Source organism: Bos mutus, chromosome 6 (genome assembly GCF_027580195.1).
Source record: "Bos mutus isolate GX-2022 chromosome 6, NWIPB_WYAK_1.1, whole genome shotgun sequence".
Lineage (NCBI taxonomy): Eukaryota > Metazoa > Chordata > Mammalia > Artiodactyla > Bovidae > Bos > Bos mutus.
Genome location: NC_091622.1, coordinates 83,544,202 through 83,572,139, shown reverse-complemented (window position 1 = coordinate 83,572,139; position 27,938 = coordinate 83,544,202). Strand labels below are relative to the sequence as shown.

General features: G+C 37.6%; 1 protein-coding gene across 1 annotated transcript in view; it reads left to right on the top strand.

Annotated features, from left to right (window-relative positions):
• TMPRSS11D (transmembrane serine protease 11D) overlaps positions 1-25,036 on the top strand; it is a 60,178-nt gene extending 35,142 nt beyond the window's left edge. Inside the window, exons 4-10 of the mRNA XM_070372956.1 lie at positions 5,450-5,517; positions 9,874-10,028; positions 13,163-13,201; positions 16,545-16,722; positions 20,009-20,268; positions 21,411-21,553; positions 23,556-25,036. Of these exons, the coding sequence (XP_070229057.1) occupies positions 5,450-5,517; positions 9,874-10,028; positions 13,163-13,201; positions 16,545-16,722; positions 20,009-20,268; positions 21,411-21,553; positions 23,556-23,717 (1,005 nt within the window). The 3' untranslated portion in view covers positions 23,718-25,036. The remainder of the gene's footprint in view (positions 1-5,449; positions 5,518-9,873; positions 10,029-13,162; positions 13,202-16,544; positions 16,723-20,008; positions 20,269-21,410; positions 21,554-23,555) is intronic.
• Positions 25,037-27,938: the final 2,902 nt, after the last annotated feature.

The following is a 27,938-nucleotide window of genomic DNA, read 5'->3' as shown; positions in this document are numbered from 1 at the left end:
AAAGGCCATTCAACTAGAAAGTACTAGAAAAAAAATTCAAACCAAGGTCTCCTGATTTCAAATATAAGAATCATACCATTCACCAGTGGTAATATGAGTCACATCATTATTCTTGTTTCATAGTCAGTAGTGTTATACTTAATGAGCAGTGGAATAACCCCAGAACTTTCTATTATATTAAATAATTCACTTATCTTTCCTGGTTCTCAGTTTATTCATTAGTAAAATAAAATCATTTGACTAGATGATTCTTATAATATATTCTAACTCAAAAAGCCCATGATTATGTGATTTTTGCCCAAGATACCATGCTGCCCATTCACCTGTTTTTCTCATCCTGCTTCTCTGGCCATTACTCCTCTGTACCTTTTATAGTCTCATCCTCCTCTACACTGACATTAAATGTTAAAATTCCCCAACTCTTTGACCTATGCCCTCCTCTTCTCTCACTATTTTCTGTCTCTAGATGATCTCAACCCTGACCAACTTCTACCAACACTTACATACTAATGTCTCATTCTGTCTGCAGCCCAAACTTTTCTTCTGTACTTCAGACCTTTTCACCCAACTGCCAGCCTAATAGCTCTACTTGGCTCATGTAAAAACACCTCAAATATGTTTGTCCCCAAATCAAACTCATGATCACCCCGTGCCATACTAGCCTTCTTCCAATAATTCTATCCCCATTGATTAAAATGTTATTTATTGTTTTCCAAACCAAAACCCTAAAACTCATCTTTGATATACTGCTCTCATTCATTCCAAATATCCAGTCTATAGGTTTTAGCCCCTATTCTTCCCCTCAAATCCATTCATTTCCCTCCATATCTACTACCACCAGATCTATCCAAGCCATCACCTCTACAATGAAGTACCAAAATACCACCATAACTAATCTGTCTTATTTTGTACCTCGAATTGTTTATCCAGATGCAGCCAGAGAAATTGTTCTCAAATTGCAAATCTGATTTTATTACTCACTTGTTTAAAACACTTCCCATTATTTAAGATAAAGACTAAATGCTTCACAGACTATCAAGACTTTCATGATCTGGTCTTTCTATCACTCTAGCCTCCTTGCTTCCTATGCTACAATCGCCTTGCCCTTTCATTCCTTAAACACAGAGTGTTTGTTCCCAACCTAAGGGTTTTTTATGTACCATTCACTCTACCTGCGTAGCTGTTTCCTTCCTCTTCAACCAGCTAACTCTGCTTTTTCTTTAAGATCTCAATTAATACACATGCACAATAATGAACATGTAAATGAACAGTTAGTTAGGTAATAAAAACTGACACTCTTCTATTCCTGGCTATAGCCACACTGCCAGGTAAAGCAATGTCTTAAGTAAATCAATATACTTCTTAGAAGATTAAAAGAGAAAAGAAAACAAAAGCTTCATCAAATAAGAAGGTATTGAAAATAAGATAGTGATTTACCTTCTTGGAATAGCTAACAAGATCTTTTAGCCCTTAAGATGAAAAACATGTAACAGCTGTAGGTATAATATGTATAATGTTTTATCCTTCATATGACTTCATCTGTTAACAGGTTGATGATGGTACTTTGTAAGAATTTATCTCAATAATCCATATCTCACTTCAATTCTTATCAATTATGAATATGACTGAGGTTTAAGGATCCAAGGCTATTCTATATTTCAAAGGTAGTATTGTCAACCAGGAGAGAAACACAATCAGAATGGCTGCGATCCAAAAGTCTACAAGCAATAAATGCTGGAGAGGGTGTGGAGAAAAGGGAACCCTCTTACACTGTTGGTGGGAATGCAAACTAGTACAGCCACTATGGAGAACAGTGTGGAGATTCCTTAAAAAACTGGAAATAGAACTGCCTTATGATCCAGCAATCCCACTGCTGGGCATACACACTGAGGAAACCAGACTTGAAAGAGACACGTGTACCCCAATGTTCATCGCAGCACTGTTTACAATAGCCAGGACATGGAAGCAACCTAGATGTCCATCAGCAGATGAATGGATAAGAAAGCTGTGGTACATATACACAATGGAGTATTACTCAGCCATTAAAAAGAAAACATTTGAATCAGTTCTAATGAGGTGGATGAAACTGGAGCCTATTATACAGAGTGAAGTAAGCCAGAAAGAAAAACACCAATACAGTATACTAACACATATATATGGAATTTAGAAAGATGCTAACAATAACCCTGTGTACGAGACAGCAAAAGAGACACTGATGTATAGAACAGTCTTATGGACTCTGTTGCAGAGGGAGAGGGTGGGATGATTTGGGAGAATGGCATTGAAACATGTATAATATCACATATGAAACGAGTTGCCAGTCCAGGTTCGATGCACGATACTGGATGCTTGGGGCTGGTGCACTGGGATGACCCAGAGGGATGGTATGGGGAGGGAGGAGGGATGAGGGTTTAGGATGGGGAACACATGTATACCTGTGGCGGATCCATTTCGATATTTGGCAAAACTAATACAATATTGTAAAGTTTAAAAATAAAATTTTAAAAAATACTTTTTTCATTGTTTACTTAATTTTTGCCCATTGTAATAAAAGGGTCAATAATACATGTTCCAAAATCAAAGAAGTGTGAAAACAAACTCACCTGACTCATTAAACAAATAATTTTGAAGGGAAGGGAAAAGGACAAAAAGTTGTACATAAACTTCACTGAAAGTAGATGCATAGCCTCTAGGAGTTGCAGCAGCCAATTGTGCACAGATCGATTTTTTAAACATACTTTGGACTGTTCTCCTCTTACAGATGAAGATAACGAGAGGAAGCAAGGTTACAAGATTCATTCACGTTCCCAGAGCAAGCTAACTTCTCTCCGTATACCCTGTGTATATACTTCCCATCTAGCCCATTTTCTTCCTATTCAAGCATCTGTTCACTGATTTTCTACCAAGAATTTGATAAGTTCTAATGGAAAATTCTGAAAGAGATGGGAATACCAGACCACCTGACCTGCCTCTTGAGAAACCTATATGCAGGTCAGGAAGCAACAGTTAGAACTGGACATGGACCAACAGACTGGTTCCAAATAGGGAAAGGAGTACGTCAAGGCTGTGTATTGTCACCCTGCTTATTTAACTTCTATGCAGAGTACATAATGAGAAACGCTGGGCTGGAAGAAGCACAAGCTGGAATCAAGATTGCCGGGAGAAATATCAATAACCTCAGATATGCAGATGACACCACCCTTATGGCAGAAAGTGAAGAAGAACTAAAGAGCCTCTTGGTGAAAGTGAAAGAGAGTGAAAAAGTTGGCTTAAAGCTCAACATTCAGAAAACTAAGATCATGGCATCTGATCCCATCACTTCATGGCAAATAGATGGGGAAACAGTGGAAACAGTGTCAGACTTAATTTTGGGGGGCTCCAAAATCACTGCAGATGGTGACTGCAGCCATGAAATTAAAAGACACTTACTCCTTGGAAGGAAAGTTATGACCAACCTAGATAGCATATTAAAAAGCAGAGACATTACTTTGTCAACAAAGGTCCATCTAGTCAAGGCTATGGTTTTTTCCAGTGGTCATGTGTGGATGTGAGAGTTGGACTGTGAAGAAAGCTGAGCACCAAAGAATTGATGCTTTTGAACTGCGGTGTTGGATAAGACTCTTGAGAGTCCCTTGGACTGCAAGGAGATCCAACCAGTCCATCCTAAAGGAAATCAGCCCTGGGTGTTCATTGGAAGGACTGATGCTAAAATTGAAACTCCAATATTTTGACACCTAATGCGAAGAGCTGATTCAGTGGAAAAGACTCTGATGCTGGGAGGGATTGGGGTCAGGAGGAGAAGGGGATGACAGAGGATGAGATGGCTGGATGGTATCACTGACTCAATGGACGTGAGTCTGAGTGAACTCCGGGAGTTGGTGATAGACAGGGAGGCCTGGCGTGCTGCGATTCATTGGGTCACCAAGAGTCGGACACAACTGAGTGGCTGAACTGAACTGAAATGAATGAAAGAGTCCACAAAATTTTCATGTTCTCTATGAAATACAGAATCTTAGCCATAGGCTTCTTCTTTTATCCTTGTATATGGATATCAGCCAATTAATCAACTTTCTTTATGTTGCTTATTATCTTCACCAAATTACCTCAATATTTTCTACATAGCAAAAATGTAATAATTAAATTTAACACTTTGGTCAAGTCTAGCCTGTGCTGGTACAATACTAAATCATGAAATATAATTACAAGAAACATTTAGTTAAATTTTAGCAATTCCTTCAGTTTTAGGTCAGATCTTTCTACTTCTGTTAAAGTCAAGTAATATTAAACTTACCTACTGCCTACAATATACCATATAAACAAACACATTAAAACCCATCCTTCTACAAAGTTAACTAGAATATGGCTGACCAAATGGTAGCATCCTATAATTCTAGATCATAGAATTTTGAGTGACTTTTTGCTTTCTTCTTAACACTTACTAGTACTTCTTGAATTTTTAAAAAAGGAAATTATTATTATAAAATCAAAAGCCTCATAATTCTTAAAAATATTTAAGACTTCTAGAAGGAAAAAAAGTTATCATATTTTCTAACAACTGGTTGGTTCAATATCAGCCAAAAAAATGGATAATGAAAAAGTAAGATATAATATGGTGTGACAGAGATTATGTAAACTTTACAGTCTCAAGAATTGACTTCAAATCCTGGCTTAATGTAAGATTCAGCATGCTACTTAATTTCCCCATTTGAACTTCTTCACGTTCACCTCAACCTTGGTCCAACCTCACAGTACTAGCCAACAGAATCCACTCCACAATATGATGGCTTAGTACATCTCACCCTGCATCTTGGTAGAACTATTCCAGTTACAGAATCACTACTAGTTCTCTGTGAAGCTAAACCTTATACCTCAAGAGAATCATCCTTGCTGGCACTGAGCAATGATTCAGGGGGAAGATTAAAGTTAGGTCAGGAAATAACAACTGATGTTAAAAATAACTTAAGATGTTTAGGCATTAATCAGAAACAATAAGGAAAAGACTATTCTTTATTTCTCTTCCTCCTTCTTATCAGGCTCTCCATTGCTACTCATTTTAATCTGATTTTAACCTATTTAAAAACAGTTGCTGCAGGATCACAGTGTAAGTTGTATAGTGTTGGGCTGGCTCATGCCCCAACCTCTTCAGGAACAGCCACAAAATCAAATAACATGAACTCTCATTGAGCAAAATGTCTGCTGTGTTTAGAATGGCTTCTAGTGAAAATGCATCCTGTCCATTATTATCTTTGTGTAATAGATGAAGAACAGACCCTGCTTCAGAAGGTTTTTAGCCTGTCTAAATCGATCCCAGGTGTTCTAAAGTGGAACTGAACTAAAAAAACTCCAGTCTATATTCCTCATTAGCATAGTCCCATGTTTCAGTGTTGGAAAGAGGAAGGAGAGAAAGAACTGTAATTACAGAAAGGTTTTTTTTTTTTCCTTTCTACAGATTACTAAAACATTCAAAGAGTCAGATTTAAAAAATGAGTTCATCAAAGCTCATGTTGTCAAACTGAGGTAAGTGGAACTACAATATATATATAAGCCTAGATACAATTTGCTTCATTTGGCTTTGTTCATAGCATAGATAATGAAAGAGACATTCATACAAGGTGTTGCAATATCATGAAAATAGTATCATGGGCAGCTTAAAAAACAATGTCAAATTATCACATATGGTCTATATATCTAGTAACATGAATGACTGTTACTTCAATTCTTCATGGGAAAAGGAAGAGAGTTGGGTGATGGTACAGTAACAAGGCTATTTATAAATTCAGGGGATACTATTCACAATGCATTCTGTGCAAACAATGCCCTGTGGAGATGTGCAATGCTGTGATCCTGGGCATATTCATCCAAGATTGGAACGCTAAACCAACATCAAAAGTGGCTTTTCAGTTTTTGTCTCCCTGGAATGTTTTAAAGGATGCTATGGCCAGATACAGACACGTCTGAGATGAATCAGTAATAGGGGAAGCAGCAGCATGCATGTTCATTATTTTTCATGTCTACCTGAATGGAATACAGACCTATTCTTGTGATGTGATGAGATGTGATGTGATATCTCTCCCAACTAAAATAGTTACCTTTACTGAAGTGAAAGTAAAAGTGACTGGCCCTACCACTAATGTCTCAAATGTCCACACTGCTCAGTCCTTCAAATAATGTAAAAAAATTCTTCAGAAGAAAGAGAAATTATACTAATTCTTTCTCAAATACCAATACCACAAAAAGATTAATTTTTCTTATTCTTGGTAGAGTTACCTAGGTAAGTACAAGCATGGCGCTCTGGTCAGTTAAGTTTTGCTGAGGAGCTCGAGAAGTAAGAAGAATTCAGGGGAAGAGTTTGTTTCAAAATGTATTTCAGTCAGTTCAGTGCACATTCACCTTAGTACTTTCTTGAGCAAGTCTCTGTACTAGCCACTAGCTGGCAATACTTGTAGAACTGAATCTGTATTTCTTTTCCTTTTGTTCACTTCCCACTTACTGCTTAATCTACTGCCCTCTGGCTTCTGATCTCACCACAAAATACTAGTTGTCCTTCCCAAGTTCAACAATGACATTTGAATCACAAATTCCAAAAAAACTGTATCAGTCCTCTTCTTGAACCTCTCAACAGAATTTAGCACTGTTGAGCTTTTATTCTTTTTTGAAATAGTGCCATCCCTTGGTTTCCATGACCCTCTACACTCTGATTTTCTTTTTACTTCTCAGTTATTTCTTCTCAGTTTTCTTTGTTAGCTCTTATTCTTTCTTTTCACATTCCTCAAATGTCTGACTGTGCAGTGAGCCTCTCATCACACTGAAGCTCCTTTTAGGGGCTTCCCTGCCTCTTATGCTGGGAAAGACTTGAGGGCAGGAGGAGAAGGGGACGACAGAGGATGAGATGGCTGGATGGAATCACCGACTCAATGGAATGAGTTTGAGTGAACTCCAGGAGTTGGTGATGGACAGGGAGGCCTGGTGTGCTGCACTCTATGGGGTCGCAAAGAGTCGGACACAACTGAGCGACTGAACTTCCCCCTATATGCTAATTATTATCAAAGTTGTATCTCTGGGGCCAGACCTCTTTTCTCATCTCTAGATGTGAACCTATACAGCCATCTACTTGATATCATAATATGGCTATCTTGCAGATAACACAACTTTAATACATCCTGACCTGAACCTATCCTCTGTCCCCAATAAAATACGTTACTCATTTAGTGTTGCCTACCTCTGTCAGTGGTTTACCTTCAACCTAGTTGCTCAAGAAAGAAATATGAGAGCTATTCTCTAATTCCTGTCTCTCCCTCAACCCATACATACAATCATCTAACCTTCAAAGTTCTGTTACTTAAAATGTTTAAGATCCATAACTTCACACACACTGTCCTCAGTCATCTCTCTTCTGGACTTACACCACCTCCTAATGCACCTCCTCTCCTCTAGTCTTGCTCCATTCCACATTTTACATAGCAGCCAGTAAGATTTTTTTTGAAATGATAAAGCTAAACATAGTACTTGCTTAATGTTCTTCTAACTGCCACTCCTTACCCCTACGATATATAAACATATATTATGTCTGTATGTATAACATTATATGTGCACATACATACATGTGTAACACAGTATATTTTAAAACAGAAGAGGAAGAGGAAAAAGTGGTGTGAGTGTGTTTATGTGTATTTCAGGCAGAAAGAATAGCTTATGTATGAAGTTTTTGAGGTTAAAAAGAGTGAAAAACTGAAAGCAGTCTAGTGGGACTGGTGAGTGAAGAACAACATCAGTTCAGTTCAGTTCAGTCACTCAGTCGTGTACGACTCTTTGCGACCCCATGAACCGCAGCACACCAGGCCTCCCTGTCCATCACCAACTCCTGGAATTTACCCAAACTTACATCCATTGAGTCGATGATGCCATCCAACCATCTCATCCTGTCGTCCGCTTCTCCTCGTGCCTTCAACCTTTCCCAGCATCAGCATCTTTTCCAATGAATCAGCTCTTCACATCAGGTGGCCAAAGTATTAGAGTTTCAGCTTCAATGTCAGTCCTTCCAATGAACACCCAGGACTGATCTCCTTTAGGATAGACTGGTTGGATCTCCTTGCAGTCCAAGGGCGTCTCAAGAGTCTTCTCCAATATCACAGTTCAAAAGCATCAATTCTTCTGCACTCAGCTTTCTTTATAGTCCAACGCTCACATTCATACATGACTACTGGAAAAACCATAGCCTTGACTAGATGGACCTTTGTTGGCAAAGTAATGTCTCTACTTTTTAATATGCTGTCTAGGTTGGTCAGAACTTTCCTTCCAAGGAGTAAGCCTCTTTTAATTTCATGGCTGCAGTCACCATCTGCAGTGATTTTGGACCCCCAAAAAATTAAGTCTGACACTATTTCCACTGTTTCCCCATCTATTTCCCATGAAGTGATGGGACCAGATGCCATGATCTTCGTTTCCTGAATGTTGAGCTTTAAGCCAATTTTTTCACTCTCCTCTTTCACTTTCATCAAGAGGCTCTTATTTGTTCTTCACTTTCTGCCATAAGAGTGGTATCATCTGCATATCTGGGGTTATTGATATTTCTCCCGGCAATCTTGATTCCAGCTTGTGCTCATCCAGCCCAGCGTTTAGAGTAGTAAAAGACTAGCCCAGAAATATGGTAGGAGCAAACTTGATATGGAAAGTTTAGTAAACCTTATAAACACACACTACTTATTCTCATTCCTCTTCTTTTTTAAAATACACTGTATTACAGGGAACCATACTGAATATCCTGTAATAAACTATAATGAAAAAGAATATGAAAAAACAAATGTATTTATATAACTGAGTCACTTTGCTGTACAGCAGAGATTGGCACAACATTGTAACCCAGCTATACTTAAATATTAATTTAATTAAAAAAATACTGTGTTATCAGAAAATTTGAGGTACAATAAGGCCAAAAAATCAGATGATGACTTCTGAAAAAACAGCTTGTTACTCACAGTTTCCAAGAGGAAGGGATATGACTCTTAGAGTTGTTATTAAGATCAAATAAATGATGTATAAACAGAATCCTGTTTCATCTATTTACACGTTTCTCTTTCACCAAAGGTCCCTCTTCTTTGAATTGTTTTTCTATTGTTTGTCTTTTCCTTATTAATTTGTAAGCATTCTGTGTTTATAGGAGGCACCAAGCATTTCTTATTTTGAGTTCCGAATATATTCTCCCTGTCTATAGCTTATCTTTACAGTTTGTTTATGGAATCTTTTGTTGTAGAATATCAATTGCAAAATGTCTTATTTAAGAATCCCTTCCTTCTCCTATATATAAAGACATTCTCTCATACCTGCTTGTAAGTTTTAAATTTGCGCTGTTCACATTCAAATGCTTTGTGTGTGGTATAAGCAGAGATTTCTTGCACAACTTATTTTCCCTCAGATTTGTGATACTACTTCTATAATATGTTGTTATACATGTCTATGAGTCTGCTTCTGGACTCCTACTGTATGCTATGTACTCTTACCAAAGTTTTATATATATTAACTCATATAACCTTCTTGATAACCCATTTTAATGTGAGGAGACTGACATAGGTTAAGAAGAAGAAAAAAAAAGCCACAAAGTCCAACAGTAAATGGTAGAGCTGGTACGCAAACTCTGGCATTCTGACTTCAAAAACAAGCTATCCTGAATGGTGCGTACAGTGTCCTATGCATTGAAATCAAGTGTTTGTAGGATACCATTGTGATATATCATTACATATACAAACACTGTGTGTGAATCTGTTCTAATGTTAAATTTCTTAAGTAATTTTTTAAATGCCTAATCAAGAAGAAGATGTAAAAAGAACAGAAAATTATCATAATTGTACACTTAAAAATATTTTTATGGCTATTCAGGCAAAGTGGCAATAATGTGATAGCAGATATTATCATGAAATTTAAATTCACCAGAAGAATCAATGAAGCATCAATGAAAAGCAGAATTGAGTCTATTTTACGCCAAATGCCGAATAACTCTGAAGACTTGAACATGCATCCAACTCAGTTAATACGTAAGTATTTTTTTATATACCATTTCATTTCAGTGTATCCCTCTACAAGTTCTATTTCATGTTTTTATTTAATGAGGGACTCTTTTTTCCTGAATTAAATTTTGTGAAAACAACTTACTATGAAGTTAAATGTAATATATAGTTCTCTAATATAAAATATTCTGATGTTTTAAAGAATCATATTCATATCATAACTTTTATTTGCTAAAAATTCTTTATTGTTTTTCCCCTCTCAATATTCTTTATGAGGGACATTGCTGTCAGATGTTCAATGTGTAGTTATGTTATAAGAATGATAAATAGCTGTTCAAGGTCAGAGAACAGTTTAATTTATGATCCACCTCATTAAGAAAAAAGTATGTAATTGGAAGGTGTCTGGTAAATACTTGTAGAATAAAGAAGGAAATTAGATTTAACAATATCTCTATCTCCTCTCTGAAAATCCACACTACTTCTGCCTGGAATGGAATTCTAGTTCCATTGTTTTCCATCCCTATTGCGATCACTGTGGTCCAAGCCAACATCATTTCTTACTTGAACAACTGCACTAGCCTCCAAGCTACACTCTTTCTTTACTTTCACAGCCCTTCCAATGTACTGTCCACATACTGATCAAGGAAATATTTTAAAATATAAATACAATCTTGCTTAAAAGTCTCCCATGTATTCCCACAAAATGAAACAAAAACACCACCTGTAAGCAGAATACCATATTTCCTGGTTTACTCAGGACAGTAATGGGGACCATGTCAATTGTCTAAGAACCATTATTAATATTACCCTTTACATGCTCTGATTTGGACAATAAATGATATGGTGATTTCATCTAAAGCACTGTATGATCTCATTCATGCTTACCCCTGCAGCCATTTATTATGCTATTCTCTTCCTCGTTTACTACAATCTGGCCACACCTTTACCTTCTCCATCTGCAAAGATTCTCTCCTTCCTACCCCAAGCCTTTGCATACATTGGTCCAGTTTCTTATAACACTTCCTAGATCACTCCCTTGCATCTGGTCAAGTATCATCTGGATCATTTCTTTCTAATGTAAGCCTTTTCTGACTTCCACTACTAAATTGTTTATCTCTGTCACAGACATCTTCATTTTCCTTCACAGCATTTATCATAATTGAAACTATAAACTTGTTTCCATGAGTTTGTATTGTCTTCATACTACTCTGTTTTCTGAAGGCAAGAACCAGTCTGCCTTGTTAATCCTCCTTACTTCTCTTACTCAGTATCTAGTATATAATAAGTACTCTATTAATATTTGTCACATAACTTTTAAAAAAGAAATTACTCAATTCATGTATAAACACTCCTCCAACTTTGTCATGTACTACTCTCTTAAGAAACCATGATTCACCTCATAATAAGCTCCAGATTAAAGGGTTTTGGTGACTCCTATATTGGACTAGTAGTTAACCAGCATACACTTGTTATAATTTTACCAGCGGTTAAAACAATGAAATTCTTTCCTATCTGTTGGCAAAAAACCACTACACCAGGCCCAAAAAGTTGCCCCTCTAACCCCTCCAAATTCTCCTATCCCTATCCTGGACTCCCAGCTCTTGACCCTGAAACTACAGAGTTCATGCTTAGCACAGCAAGGACCTCCAAGACACTGCTCCAGCTCTGTGGGTGGTTGTGTCCTGCCTGAATTGCTGATGTTTATTCAAGTTTGTCTAATTCCCACAACAACCACATACTATAGATCCTTTTATTGTCCCCACTCAGAAAATATAGATAATTGTCCAAGGCATATAGGCAGGATGAAGGCTATTGTTAAAAGTAAAGGTGTCAAAAAAAAAAAAAAGAATATAGGTGTCGAATGATGAAAGCATGTACTCAAGTAGTAGCTAAAGGGATGGGAAAGATGGGGCTAATTCAAAGGATAGTTAGATGCTGGAAGGTACAAAATTCGGAAGCCACTAAGATGTGGGAAATAATGAGAAAGGAGTTAGAGACCGTTTCAGATTTCTAGCTATTGGTGGAAGTGATGTCATTTACTAAGTGTGTGTGTGTGTGTTAGTGGCTCAGTCGTGTGCAACTCTTTGAGACCTCATGGACCGTAGCCCACTGGGATCCTCTGTCCATGGGATTTTCCAGGCAAGGATATCAGAGTGGGTTGTCAGTCTCTTCTCCAAAGGATCTTTCCAATCCAGGGATCAAACCTGCAGTTTGATCCTGCAGTGCAGGCAAATTCTTTATCATCTGAGCCACCAGGGAAGTAGTAAATTGGGGCTAAAATTTGGTGACATTGAGTTTGCAATGGCTCTAGGACATTCAGAGGAAACAGCTCTGTAAGCAAATATTGAACTGGAATAGATAGGCCTTCAGTGTCTGGTACCAACATAGTTTCTTTCTGTGCTCCCCCATCACTTTCCTACATGCAACATTTGTATTATCTCTACTGACTTCATTGCTCTACAAACATCTTATACCTTCACGCATTTGTGCCACTATACCTTTCACCTGGAATGCCTTTCATCTCTTGGCTGTCTGAAAAATTGCTTTTAGGTATTCAAAATACAATTCAAGTATTATTTCACCACGATAACATCCGTGAATCAGACAGAATTACTAATGCTCTCCTTTCTCCTCTCTACTTTGCATTTAAATTTATTTGAATGATTCCTTAATTAATTTCTTTCTATAAATTATGTGAGAGCAAACCCCCTGTATTTTGTTATACCTGCAGTACTACAAATAATATCAGTCGAGGAATACAGATATAGTTATATATATACATATATATTAGAATAATTGAAAAATTAATTTCTCTTAGAGATTTATTGCTTTGTATCTCAATGACTATGTTTCTGTTTTCCCAAGTAAACTGAGTGACTTGAGAACAGAAATATCTTTTAAATATCTTTTAACTGTTTGATGAGAAGTTAATGCACAAACTTTAGTGTGATTAATGACAAATTGGGGCAAGATAATAAAGGCAGGTTTTTGGGACTCAGATTCTCTCAGCAGGTCTGGAGTGGAGCCTAGGAATCTAAATTTAGCAGTCCTACAAATGATTCTGATTATGGTTGTCTTAGGACTACACTTTAAGAGATTAATGTGAAATGATATACAGTCTTTTTTGTATTGATCTGACTCCCCCTCTTTTTTAACACTAGCAATAACTGACCAGGATACAGTACAACTGTTCACTCGAGGTAAGATTTTAAATTACTTTGTAAATGTGGTTTACCAAAATAACAAGGGTAAATGTTCAAGTGATTTGTACTCTTTGCCAAGGAAGTATCTATTGAGATGGTATCAGTATTCTCAGTTTACTCATGTAGGTTGTTGTTGAAATTAGACACTGCTGACCTCATTGGGCTATGAAGTGATATTTAGGTTTTCTCCTATTTTTAGAAGGAGGAAGAAGTATTAGTGCCATTCCACCCACTCTGTATCAAGTTTGGTCTCATTAAAGTTTTCTTGGCAGCTTTGGAAAGTTTCTCCAGCCCTGATTCTATGGTCGCATTTTAGCAGACTTGCAAATTACGTTTGGCTGCACCATTTATATAGCTTTTCCTAATTACCAGAATAGTTTGCTTTGTGATAGATTTAAGTTAATCATAGAGTATAATAAAAAAATTACAAAAAGCATTGTGAGTTTTATGTCTATAACATAACAGAAAAGTCAGGGTTTTCCAATGTCATTATATATACTCTCAGGCTAGGATAGCAGACATATGCTGCTGCTGCTAAGTCGCTTCAGTCGTGTCCGACTCTGTGCAACCCCATGGACTGCAGCCTACCAGGCTCCTCCATCCATGGGATTTTCCAGGCAACAGTACTGGAGTGGGGTGCCATTGCCTTCTCCTAATATATCTTGATAGCTGGCCTATCTCAGATACTTAAGTAATATAAGTTAATACTTCCTCTATGGGTGTTTTTCAACTTCACATATATTTATTTTAATAATTAATGCTTCTTTTTTATCAGAATGTGCTTAAATAATTTACTAGGGGCTTCCCTGGTGGCCCGGATGGTAAAGAATCCACTTGCAACTGGGAGACCCAGGTTCGATCTCTGGGTCGAGAAGATCTCCTGGAGAAGGGGATGGCAACCCACTCTAGTATTCTTGCCTGCAGAATCCCACGGACAAAATAATTTACTAGAGAACTTCCTTGGAGTATGCAGCAAAGGAACCTATATGCCATTTATATTCTTAATAGAAGTCTATTCCTCCTTTATCTGGGAGATCTGTTGGAAAATAAATGCCTTTGGATGGCATCCTATTGAAGTCATATCACTTACCTTAAAGCTGGTCAGCAAAAGAAATTTTTCATGGTGATTTACCTCTACATTTCTTAGTAACATACTAACCAAGAGGAAATAAACCATGAAAGTAGGAGTTGAGTGATCAAGCCCACTCCAGCGCATTTCAGCTTTGGCCACTGGAGTGTCATGGGCTTTCTTAAGATGTTTAAATAAACCTAATCTAGATACTTAAAAACCCTCAATCACCCTCGAGAATATTCTGTGGACCTAAAGTAATTCCTTTTCTGGGGCCCATTTGGTAAGATAGAGTCAGTTATGGATGTGGACTGGGTCGTCCGTGATGAACTGCATTACCACCACAGCCTTCATGATAAGAGTAGTTTCCCTCTAATGTCACTATGCACATGAATCACTTGTTAAATACAGCTGCTAAGAAGTTCTGGGAACCTAATGTATGGCTTGGTGACTCTAGTTAGTAATATGGTATTATACATTTGAAAGCTGCTGAGAGTAGGTCATAAGTATTCCTACCAAACATACACACAAAAATGAGTTAACTGTGTTAGGTATTGTGGGCTTCCCAAGTGACTCAGTGGTAAAGACTCCACCTGCCAGTGCAAAGATGCAGGAGACCGGGGTTCAATCCCTGGGTCAGGAAGTTCCCCTGGAGGAGGAATGACAACCTACACCAGTATTCTTGCTTGGAGAATCCCATGGGCAGAGGAGTCTGGTGGGCTACAGTCCATAGGGTCTCAGAGTTGGACACAACTAAGTGACATGCCCATGCATGCATGTGTGAGGTGTTGCTGCTGCTAAGTCGCTTCAGCCGTGTCCGACTCTGTTCGACACCATAGACAGCAGCCCATCGGGCTCCCCCATCCCTGGGACTCTCCAGGCAAGAACACTGGAGTGGGTTGCCATTTCCTTCTCCAGTGTATGAAAGTGAAAAGTGAAAGTGAATTTGCTCAGTCGTGTCCGACTCTTAGCGACCCCATGGACTGCAGCTTACCAGGCTCCTCCATCCACGGGATTTTCCAGGCAAGAGTACTGGAGTGGGATGCCATTGCCTTCTCCGTGAGGTGTTAGATGTGTTAATTATATTGAACTTGGTAATCATTCTGCAGTGTATTTGTATGTAATATCATCACATTGTACACTTAAAATATATACAATTTTATTTGTCAATTCTTTAGTAAAGTTCGAGGAAAAATGCAATTTTTGATTTGTTCCCTAAGGTGGGTCTGAGAGTCAACATTTCTTTTTGTTGTTGTTCATCTTTATTGTGGTATTATAATATATTTAAAGTGTACAATGTCATGATTTGATATATATATATATACATATATATATTATGAAAAGGGTTCCCTCATCTAGCTAATTAACACACTCATCACCTCATGTATTTATTACCTCCCTCCCTTTTTTTTGGCAAGAACATTTAAGTTCTACTCTCCAGTAAATTTCAATTATATGATACAGTGCTGTCAGACATAGTCATAATGTTATACATTTGATTCTCAGACCTTATTCAGCTTATATCTGAAAGTTTATATCCTTTAACCAAACTCTTCCTATTTCCCCTACACCCTGGCAACCACTTTCTACTGTTTCTGGGTGTTTGGCTTTTTTTTAAATTTCCACACAGAAGTGATACCATGCAGTATTTGCCTTTGTCTGGCTTATTTCCTTAGGACAATACCCTACAGTTTCATCCATGTTGTTGCAAGAGACCGGATTTCCTTCCTTTTTAAGGCTCAAAAACATTTCAATGTGTGTGCATGTTTCTATGTGCATATATACCACACTGTTTCTTAATCCACGCATCTACTGATAATCACTTAGATTGTTTCCACTCAGAGCCAACATTTCTATCAAGCTCTTTGGGGACACTTATGTTGCAGGTCCACAGAACACACTTTGAATAGCAAGGCTATTGAGAAGATGGATATTCCCCAGGGAACATGTGGCCTCAGCTAGTTCCTCTAGCACTGACCTACCTTAACCCCCACTCATGACAAATTCCAAAGAACTCTGAATCTGCTCCACAATTTGAAGCCTCCATGACAATCAAGTTCAGAAATGTTTTCTAAAATGAAATCTATAGGTAACAGTCAGATAAGTATTCTAAAAGTATAACATATTGATCATGCTTTTGGAAAGCCTAGCATGTCCTAAGAAAGAATACATAAAAGACATAAAAGTCATAAATTATGGTGAAATTCTTACAGCATCTCCCAGATGTAAGCGTCATGATCTTCCTTGCACATTACTTCCCTTTCCCATTAGAATGTGGGGTCCGCTCAGACCTGATAACCTTGTCTGAGGAGAGAATCATAGGAGGCAGTAAAGCTGAGGAAGGAGACTGGCCATGGCAAGTCAGTCTACAGTGGAGCAGTTCTCACCGCTGCGGAGGAGCCTTGATCAGTAATAGGTGGATCCTGTCAGCAGCTCACTGCTTCAGAAGGTAAGACTGCAGTTCCCTATCCATCTTAGCATGCCCTAGTTGTTTCAACAAATACTTACGTCTGTGTTAGAGGGTATCAATCAATCACATAGTACTAGAGATACTAACTTGCCCAGAATAACACTGCTAATGTGCAACACAGGTAAGGTTCATAAATTCAACTGGTTCCAAACCTTGCTGAAATAAAGGAAAAGAAGGGTGGGAGAGAGGCAGACAGAGAAGAAGAAGAGTACCTTTTAGCATCTTTACTAAAATGACCTGAGTAAAAGAAGTTTAGTGTAAAAAAAACATCCATGTACTTGTTTGTTGTCAAATATTTTTTCTTTAGAATTTCTAACTAGCACTTACTCTTCTGCAAATTGCTATACCTCACAAAAGTATCTCCTGGACAATATATATAATTTCTATTTTTTCATATAACTCCACTATCAAAACTCCACAAAACTCTCAAATTATTTGGTTACATTTTGTTTTTATTCAACCTTAAGAGCATGTTGAATTATCAGCTTCCAATTCACAGAATCTTATTTTCATCAGTTTGTATAAGACTTTTCTCTCATTTTATTTTTCTCCTGTCATACCTGAATTCCAATTCTAGTGCCTTCCCTGCCCCCATAGGCCTCACCCAAATACTTGACATGTGTCTTTAAATATGCAATTACCTGTAAAACCTTTAGTTTGTGTATGTGCTTCTTTAATTTATATAAGTAAAACTGTGTATCAGTCTCATATTGTTCCTTAATGTTTTTGCTCAACACTTGCAATTTTAATCTGGTCCACAACTACATCCACCATATCCCTTCATCCAGCTAGGCTGCGCCAACTTCCTACAGCCACAGATTGCAGCACATACAACTTTTTCTCATGCCTGCATATGAGCCTCTCTACAAACCTTCATCACATCACTGCAGATGGTGACTGCAGCGATGAAATTAAAAGATACTTGCTCCTTGGAAGGAAAGCTATGACAAACCTAGACAGCATATTCAAAAGCAGAGATATCACTTTGCCAACAAAGGTCCATATAGTCAAAGCTATGGTTTTTCCAGTAGTCATGTATGGATGTGAGAGTTGGACCATAAAGAAGACTGAGTGCCAAAGAATTGATGCTTTTGAGCTGTTGTGTTGAAGAGGACTCTTGAGAGTCCCTTGGACTGCAAAGAGATCACACCAGTCAATTCTTAAGGAAATCAACCCTGAATTTTCACTGAAAGGACTGACGCTGAAGCTGAAGCTCCCCAATACTTTGGCCCCCTGATGCAGAGAGCCAACTCACTGGAAAAGACTCTGATGCTGGGAAAGACTGAATGCAGAAGGAGAGGGAGACGACAGAGGATGAGATGGTTGGATGGCATCACCAACTCAATGGATATGAGTTTAAGCAAACTCCAAGAGATGGCGTAGGACAGGGAAGCCTGGCATGCTGCAGTTCATGGAGTCACAAAGAGTCAGACATGACTGAGAGACTGAACATCAACAAATAAACCTTCAAGAATTTCTTTGACACATGCACCCAGAAGTGTATATACAGTGTGCTAAATACACTGCAGTGCTTTCCAGAATTTTGTATCTTCACATTTAATGCAAAAGAGTTTGAACTTCTTTCTCACCAACACAATATTATCCTTTTTTAATTTTTTCTATTATTGTGAATATACATTAGATGCTCATTACTGTTATAATTTTCACTTCTCCACTTACTAGTGAGTTTGAGTATTTTTCATGTCTACTGGCTGTTTGGCCTTCTCCTCCCATAAACGCCTATTAATATTTTTGTTCATTTTATAATGGTTCTCTTTCCATTTATTGTTGGCTTATAGAATTCTGTTTATTCTACAAAAATTTTAGATGTTAAACATTGCAAGTATTTTCTCATGGTTTTTCATTCATCTGATAAATATATCTATGGTGCAGTTAATTTTGTTTTTAGTTTTATATATCTTTTAATTGATTTGCTTTTTTAATGTTCAGTTCAGTTCAGTCGCTCGGTCTTGTCCAACTCTTTGCGACCCCATGAATCGCAACACGCCAGGCCTCCCTGTCCATCACCAACTCCCCTGTCCATCACCAACTCCCAGTTCATGCAGACTCACGTCCATCAAGTCAGTGATGCCATCCAGCCATCTCATCCTCTGTCATCCCCTTTTCCTCCTGCCCCCAATCCCTCCCAGCATCAGAGTCTTTTCCAATGAGTCAACTCTTCTCATAAGGTGGCCAAAGTACTGGATTTTCAGCTTTAGCATCATTCCTTGCAAAGAAATCCCAGGGCTGATCTCCTTCAGAATGGACTGGTTGGATCTCCTTGCAATCCAAGGGACTCTCAAGAGTCTTCTCCAATACCACAGTTCAAAAGCATGTTACAGACCTTTTTACTGAAGTATAGATGATGCACAATATTATATGTTATAGGTGCACAACATAGTAATTCACAGTTTTTAAAGGTTATACTCCATTCATTATAAAATATTGGCTACATTCCCTGTATTGTACAATATATCCTTATAGTTTATTTATTTTATACACAACAGTTTATAGTTCTTAATCCCTGCTCTATCTTGTGACTCCCCCTCTTTCTCCCCCTAGTAACCATTAGTTTGCGCTCTATGTACGGCACACTTAATACTGATTTCATGAAATTCATTCTTCTTAACTGTTCAGTTTGTATTTTGGGAGTTTGGCAAAAAGTCCCTATTCCTAGATCATAAAGATAATGCCTTACATTTTGTATATATTAGTGCTCTCTCTCTCTCTCTGTATTCATACACACAAACATATGCACCAAAATCTTCAACAAGCAACATATTTAGTACAGAAAAATCATTTATCCACTGATAAGACAGGGAGCTCATTCATCACTACTATTTAAATGGAGCTTCTACCTAAAGGAAAGGAAAAAAAATAACAGAAGGAATCAGTTAAAACTAAAGTGAACATTGTTTCAGACTTCTTAGTTGCTTAAATGGAAGGATGTAGAAAAGGGAGAAATAAAAGAAAAGTTTTGCTAAACTAGTGTTCATCGAAGTACCAGGATATCCTCATTGGAATAACAGAATACCAGGATGTTCATCACCCCACAATATGTTTGCTAAAGCATTTCTATGTTTCTTTAGACCAATGATCATTGTGCCAGTAAAGAGTTACAGAAATAGATCCCAAAGAAATGTCGATTAAATAGTTCCTAGATTGGGAGGGGGTGGGGGGCAGGGCTGGATGACAAACGCAAAATCCAAACATTTGAAATTCTCACAAGTTCTCTATTCAAATAGCATGTTTTCATATTTTTTAGCTACTCTGATCCTCGCCAATGGATTGCCACCTTTGGTACTTCCACAATATCTCCTCAAGAGAGAGTAGGAGTAACGAATATTTTAATCCATGACAATTATAAACCTGAAACTCATGAAAACGATATTGCACTCGTACAACTTGACAGAGAAGTCACCTTTAACAGATATATTCATACAGTGTGTCTCCCAGAGGCTAACCAGGCCATTTCACCTGGTTCCACTGCTTATGTAACAGGATGGGGATCTCAGAGTTATAGCGGTAAGTATCTCAGGAAAAATCAAAACAAAGACAACAGCTGTATCTCCTGGTACTTGCCACTATGCATTTTTTCTAATGAAGGGACACCTTAAAGGCAGGTTTCTACAGAGAGAACTATCCTACAGTTTGATCATCCTAAGCTCTAACAAGAGTTCCCTCAGCAAAGAAAGTGCTGTCCCTAGAAACTATAGGGAATTCTCAAATATAGTAATAGGGAAATGTGAAAGGAAGCGACAAAAAAATATGAGTTCTCCAATGATCCAGAGACTCTATAAGGACTCAAGTGGCTCCCCTAAAAGGAAAATTTTAAAAATTTAAGATAGAATTTGGATAGGTATCCTTTAAGGGTTTTAACAACTTTTAAGGTATTACCAGCCATTTAAGTTATTCTGAAATGAAATAAAATTCTGCCTTTACAGCAAGAAATTCTATGTGTCCACAAGTGTTTTTCACACTTGTTTTTGAAGTGAATAAAATCAGATAAAAAATAAGGATGACATGAAAGAGCAAATATGACCAAAGGGAAAACAAGAGTATCAGCTAGGGACTGGAAGGGTAGAATTAACAATATGTGCATGTTTCTACCCATGTTGTAGACCATCTCTCCAAGGAATAAAACAAAAGCCTCATTGTCCTAAAAAAAAGTTCATTGTATTTCCATGGCCCAAAGTAATTTGGTATAATAGATAAAATTTGTGCCAATAAGAAAAAATGGCAATGCCATTGTGAAGAAACATCAATATGCAATAAATTCATTCTTTAGCCTTGAAACCAGATTGGTTACTCTTTTGTTACTAGATTAAAGGTTACTCAACATGTAATTTTCTAATTCAGAATCACTCAGTGGACATTTCAGAGTCTACTAATCTATTTTAAGGAAGCAGACGCTTTTCCCTAAGGGGCACTATATGACAAAGCTAAAATAAAACAAACAAAACAAAGATACTGATGTATGTAAAGGGGTTATCCGTCTCTAATGCAGAAATCATTGCTAAGGAAAAGACTCCTAGGACATCTTCAGTAGCCTTCTTTGCTGAATAAGAGATATATTTGGAGTACAAATATTCTTTCCTATATTCACCATAGTTTCATTAATTCATCTACCCTGAAGTCCATTTTATTTCTCCCTTTATACTTAATAGGCAGCACAGTTTCAGATCTAAACCAAGGACGGGTCAATATAATAAGTAATACTATATGTAACGCACCAGCTGGTTATAATGGAGCCGTCCTGTCTGGAATGCTATGTGCTGGACTACCTGAAGGTGGAGTGGACGCGTGCCAGGTAAGTTCAAGACAACCTTATCCATGTCATTGTTCAAGTTTATAAGCACTTACTAGCATGTCTTACCATGACAGACATAGTAGTAGTAGTAGTGTTAGTTGCACAGTTGTGTGCAATTCTTTGTGACCCCATGGACTGTAGCCTGCCAGGCTCCTTTTGTCCATGGGATTCTCCAGGCAAGAATGCTGGAGTGGATTGCCATTCCCTTCTCCAGGGGATCTTCTCAACCCAGGGATCGAACCCAGGTCTCCTGCATTGAAGGCAGATTCTTTACCATCTGAGATACAACATAATTTCACCCTAAATGTCTAGATTTTACAGATTCTTATATGAAATTTTCCTGCATGTTCCATTCTGGGCCTCACTGATTTTCAGCTAAAATACTATAATGCCTAGAGTTTATGTCTCAAAGTAGCACTTTACGTAAGAATTTATGAGATCTTATTTGTTTTTGTTCATTCATTCATTTTTTTAATTGCATCACTTAATTTCTATGTGCCAGTCTTTGTACTTATACAACATCACTTGAGCTCAGCAGGTGTATGGTTTAGAAGAGAGAACACAGGCATAAATGTCTGTTCATTGAGGCGGTAGAGCTGGCCAAATATAGGAAACATTGCATCTATTAAACTAAGTCCCTCTTAGTTTAATATTTGCTTGCCCTCTCTTGGTAACATGTTTTGTAGAGAAATCTCTTACTATAGAAGAAACAGCAGGAAAACACAGTGATGGGAAAGTGCTGAGAACTGGCAAACTGGAGCCAGGAGCTAATCGGCTCCACACAGGGACTGTCATGCAAGCTGGTGATTCAGACACTAAATTTCTCCCCATATAAACCAGTAATAAAGCACTCATGGAAGAACTAACTACTAAGAGCAGTCAAATGAATACCAAACTATTCTATAAGCATAGCTGGTGATAATAGCTGACTTTTATTAGTACTGACCATTTAGCAGGATGTACTCAGAGTGCTAGGTGTGTTAAACTCTATTAAACACATAAAATTATTATTTACAGAGGAAGAAGCTGAAATACAGAGGGCTGTTATGTGGCTTACTGGAAATCATATAGTTATTAAGTAGAGGATTAAAACCTAGACCAATTCAAGAACCTCAGACTTAACTCATCATGCAACATGGAAGATATACCAATTTTTCTCTCCATATGGACTAATACATGTAAAAATATTTAGTTGGTTGATTTATTATCAATATTATAAGTGGCTCATAAACATTTCATAAGGAATGCTTTACTCATTGCCATATAAATTTCTTTTCTATTATTCACCAAAAGGGTATTTTTGATATATCAATACTATACATGAAACACTATGCATTATGCTATGAATAGGAAGATAAATGAGATTTCTAAAAACATGTTCATTCAATAAATATTTTCTTAGCCTTCCCTTTGGGCTAGAAGCTTAGAGAATAGCAGTGTCCAGAACATGTATGCCTCCCTTCCCTGATAAACCTTACAGTATAGCCTGAAAAATAGACACTGAACAATATCATAAATGCAGTGAGCGTTGCAGAGATGTGCAACTGCTACAATGAGGGGAGCTGACTCGGTGGGAGTAAATTCAAAAGGCATGCAAATGTGCTTGTATAAAATAAAGAAGTAGCAATGAAGGAGATATACACAGGGTGTGAGAACACTGGCAGTAAAAAATAATCTAGCCCAAAGCTAGAAGGGGTGACACTGGGGAAGAAAGGTGGAAGTCAGGGGTAACCCCCTGGAGGAGGGGAGCCTGGTCAGGGTAGCAGGCTGGTGAAGTCTAGGAGATGTGCTTCTCATCTTCTTACACTTGCTGAAGGAACAACATGTGTACTTGGAGGATTTTTTTAATTTTTGCATGACTTAGTATATAGCATTTCAACAAGAAATGTAAGACTAACTTTTCTGTCATTGTGTATGTGATTTCTACTATCATAGGAATAAACTTCTTCATACTTTGGGGTTGTCTTCAAGTTTAAATAATCTTTCATCCTATTTCCTTCAGGGTGACTCTGGTGGCCCTCTAGTACAAGAAGACTCACGGCAACACTGGTTCATCGTGGGGATAGTAAGCTGGGGGTATCAGTGTGGTCTGCCAGATAAACCAGGAGTATACACTAGAGTGACAGCCTACCGTGACTGGATAACCCAACAAACTGGGATCTAGTGCAATAAATACAACTTGGTTCAAGAGTCTGAATGCAGACATGCCTGTCTAAAATTCTAAAACTTTCCAGCTGCAAAAGAAACTAAGTGTTCTATTTTAAGTTTCACACTATTTAATCTTTCTCTGTTACTATGGGTTTATATTTTCTCAAGAAAATTACATGAATGTTGCATAGTACTGGGGCTATATGCCAGGGGAAACAAAATAAACTAGTCACAGAGGTAACAATTATGCTATACTTGTGATAACCTAAGTACTACTAGTGAGAAAAGCAGGTACCCAGAGAGTGAAAACTAGAGGCAACTGCACAAGTCTCCAGGGCCAGAGGAGTTTCCTCTAAGGAAACCTCATCGAAGCTGAGAAAGGGGCAAAGTATAGAAACTTGCAAAGGAAAAACTTGTAGATAACATTCAGGACAGAATACCGTGAGGCAAGAAAAATACTAGTTTTTAAAATTTCTGGTTACTTAATATTTTATATGAGGTGTGAGTCCTAAAAGTTATGTATGAAGTCACTGTAGTCACACAGCAATCTTAATTATCCTGTAGCAACATGCTCCCATGAGAACTAACCAATGAATTTCAGGCACTTAACAATCCAAACTAGAATATTCACTCCTCATCAGAGAACCAAAAATTATAATTTTCATAACTATTATTTAAAATACCTTCATCTATGTGAATGAGAGAATTTGTCCCCTCCATAGAGAAACTGAGTAAATATACCTAACACAACATTCTCAGGTAACTTACAATTGTGTACATACACGTTGCTTTTTAACAACTAAATATGAGTAACTTTAAGATCTAAAGATCACCAGTGGCAGTTATTTTTGAAAGTTTAGGGATCCTCTGTAGCTAAACTCAAGTAATGAAAGTCATGAGGGAAAAAATAGGAAGGATTGCTTTGCAAAAAAGTAAAAATAAAAAGGGTAAATAGCTTTATTTCAATACAATTATCTTAGTGAAGAAACTTTTCTCTATCTCCTTTTTCCTCCCTCTTTCTCCCCCCTCCCTCCATCCCTCCCTCTCCCCATCTCCTTCCTTCCCTCTTTTAATAGATGCACATCCAAAGAACATGCATAAAATGTATTAACATTTAATGGCACAGCAATTTATGTAATATGAATTATGAATGTTACTGAATTTTTATGGGATTCTAGCATGATCATCTATGTGTCAGAGCGTCCACCTTTTAAAAGCCAATTCATGACACCTGGATGTCAGAACAACTACATGCATTATGATGAAAATGTCTTGTATTTACTCATGTAAAATTGTGAGATCATTTACTTTATAGAAGCTGAAAATTTAACTGACTCTCAGTGAAATGTACAAATAAGTACTGGTACACATTATTCCAAATAAACTATTTTAAAATCACTTCTATGCCTAAGTATTTATTGAAAGTTATGGTTTATGAAAGACAATCCAAAACAATTTACTTAATTGGTTCTTCAACAAGAGAATTGACAGTTAGACTCTACAGTCTTGGCACTTTCAACTGCCTTATAATCAAGCTCTATAACTAAGCAAGCATCTAGTTTGACACTTCCTGGCTGCTCCCAATGAGGACAATATTAAACTGGTCATTTAGAGTAAGTCTCAAGGGAATGTGTTTGTGCAAGAGTGTTGGTGTGTTTTCATGTTTGTGTGTGTGCCTTCACATAATCATAAACATACTAGTTTCTATTTATTGAAACCTATAAAGGAAAGTACTTCTTTAGCAGATTTGATTATTTCTTCAAAATATTTAGCAAATATTCATATCTTTATGAAGAGACATTTGAAGAAATCCACCTGTCACATATCACTTCATCTCCAAATTCTCTCATGATGAAGCAAAAACTTTAAATTCACCGGATCAAAACAAATTATCCAGAGCAAAGAAATCACACTGATCAGAATTCAAATTAAGTAGAAAGCCATTCTGGTGAAAAAGAGAACTGAACTAAATGAGAAATTAATTTAAAAAGCAAACAAAGCTCAGGATTTTCCTACCTCCAATCACACAAGTTAGACTGGAATTACTTATGCAATAAAATCTGTTGATACAGTATTAATAAATGATTTTTTCCTTGCAAAATTCATCCATCTAATGAGTCATTCATTTTTTTACTCATCGATTTGTTTGCCAATAGATTTTGAGCACTTCCAATTTGCCAGGAAAATTGTTGGCCAGCTGAGTCAACTTCAAGGAAAGAATAAGGTAAGCAGAAGAAGATGCAAAAGTCCTGAGGTGATTTCAAGTTTACGGGTTTGAGGAACACTAAGGGGTTTCCCAGGTGGCACTAGTGGTAAAGAACCCACCTGTCAATGCAGGAGACCTAAGACACATGGGTTTGATCCCTAGGTTGGGAAGATCCCCTGGAGGAGGTTCGACAACCCACTCCAGTATTCTTGCCTGGAAAATCCCACGGACAAAGAAGCTTTGCCAGTTACAGTCCATGGGATCGCAAAGAGTCAGACATGACTAAGTGACTAACACACAAAAAGTCAGCATGACTGGAGTGAAACTAATAAAAGACTGGTGTTAGGGGAGGTTGAAGAAATAAATGCAAAGGTAAAATTCTGAAAGGAAATTAGATGATTTTTTTTTTTTTTTACTTTCTAGACTTCCCTGGCAGTCCAGTGGTTACGACTTCACCTTTCAATGAGGGGGGCATGGGTTTGATCCCTGGTCAAGGAGCTAAATCCCATATGCCTTGAGGCCAGAAAATATAAAACAAAAGCAACATTAAAACAAATTCAATAAAGACTTTAAAATGGTCCACATCAAAAAAAGTCTTTAAAATTTTTCTATTTTCTGAAGTCTACACTGGTGAAACTGAGGTTAATCATCAGTTGGATCTATTAAACCTGGAACCTACCTTCACTGATTGAATTCGTTTTAATTGCTACTACAAAACTTGTATGTCCTCCAAGTGGCATGTAATCCAAACAATATAATGTTTTCCCAAGTTGTGTCCAGTTCAAGCTCCAGTTGCTTAAGAGTGGTGGAGACGGCAGACCCTCCAACCTGGAATGCCTGAATGACCACTTAGTGACATTTTGATGTCAGAGGGCCAGATGCTCCATCCTCAGAAGATGCCAACACCACCATTTTATGACCATGAGTTCTATGATGAAGGCTGTAGCTTAGTTATATCTGTGCAGAAACACAATTACCTTATCTCTTTCTTATTTCCAATCATCTTTCTCCATTCTCCCTGCACTTCAGACCACCCTGTTTGCTTATCCCAAGTCCTTCCCTTTGGGAAGTCCAATTTAATATTTTGTTCTCCCATCTTCTCACTTGGCCATCTCATGAATATGAAACAAAGACCCCCTGAAGCTGAGTTCCTCTGCCAAATTTATGATTAACCTCTCTATCCAAAACTATTTTCCCTTTCTTGTCCCATACCTATTAAGGAAAGAGGAGATTCAAAGAAAAGAGGAGATTGATATTGAGCAAGACCCTATGGGGTCCTCCTGGGAACAAAAGTACTTCCTTGTCCCCTCTGTTTCTTGTTCAAAGACTTTCCCTGAGTTCCAAAGAGCACATTTAAACTGCTAATAATTAGGAATGTGAGTGAAAGCAAAAACAAAGGAAAAGCAGCCAAGAAACCATAGTGTAATGATAAATAAGAAAATTAGTTCCTCTTTAAATTATATACATAACAATTTGATACTTTTCTTTGAGTTCTTTGACAGGAAGTAAGGCGCTGACCCAGATGAAGAATGGTAACTTCAGGCTAAGCACAAGCATGTAGACCTCAGATTGGTTGGAACCAGAAGGCTGCTGATTAAGATTCCCGGACCACCACCCTATAACCTCACTACTAACCAATCAGAAGAAACTCATGCATCCTGCAGCCCTCCCCTTAAGTTTGCCTTTAAAGATTCTTCCCTGAAGACTATTGGGGAGTTTAAGTGTTTTGAGCATGAGCCTCCCATACCCCTTGCATGGCCCCTGCAATTAGCCTTTCTCTGCCCCAAATTCCAATGTTTCAGTTTGTTTGGTTCCATTGTGCATCAAGCACAGGAACTTGGGTTCAACAACAAATAAACACTTTCTCTGTTGCAACACTCCATGGTCTCAGCATTTGGCTTGCTATGCATCAGGCAAATGAACCTCGTTTGGTTACACTGGCTACTCTGTAGAGAAAGGTAAAGAGGACAAGAGAAGAAGGGATACAGTCAGAAGACTAATGAAGACTAATGCAGTAATCGAAGGAAAAGA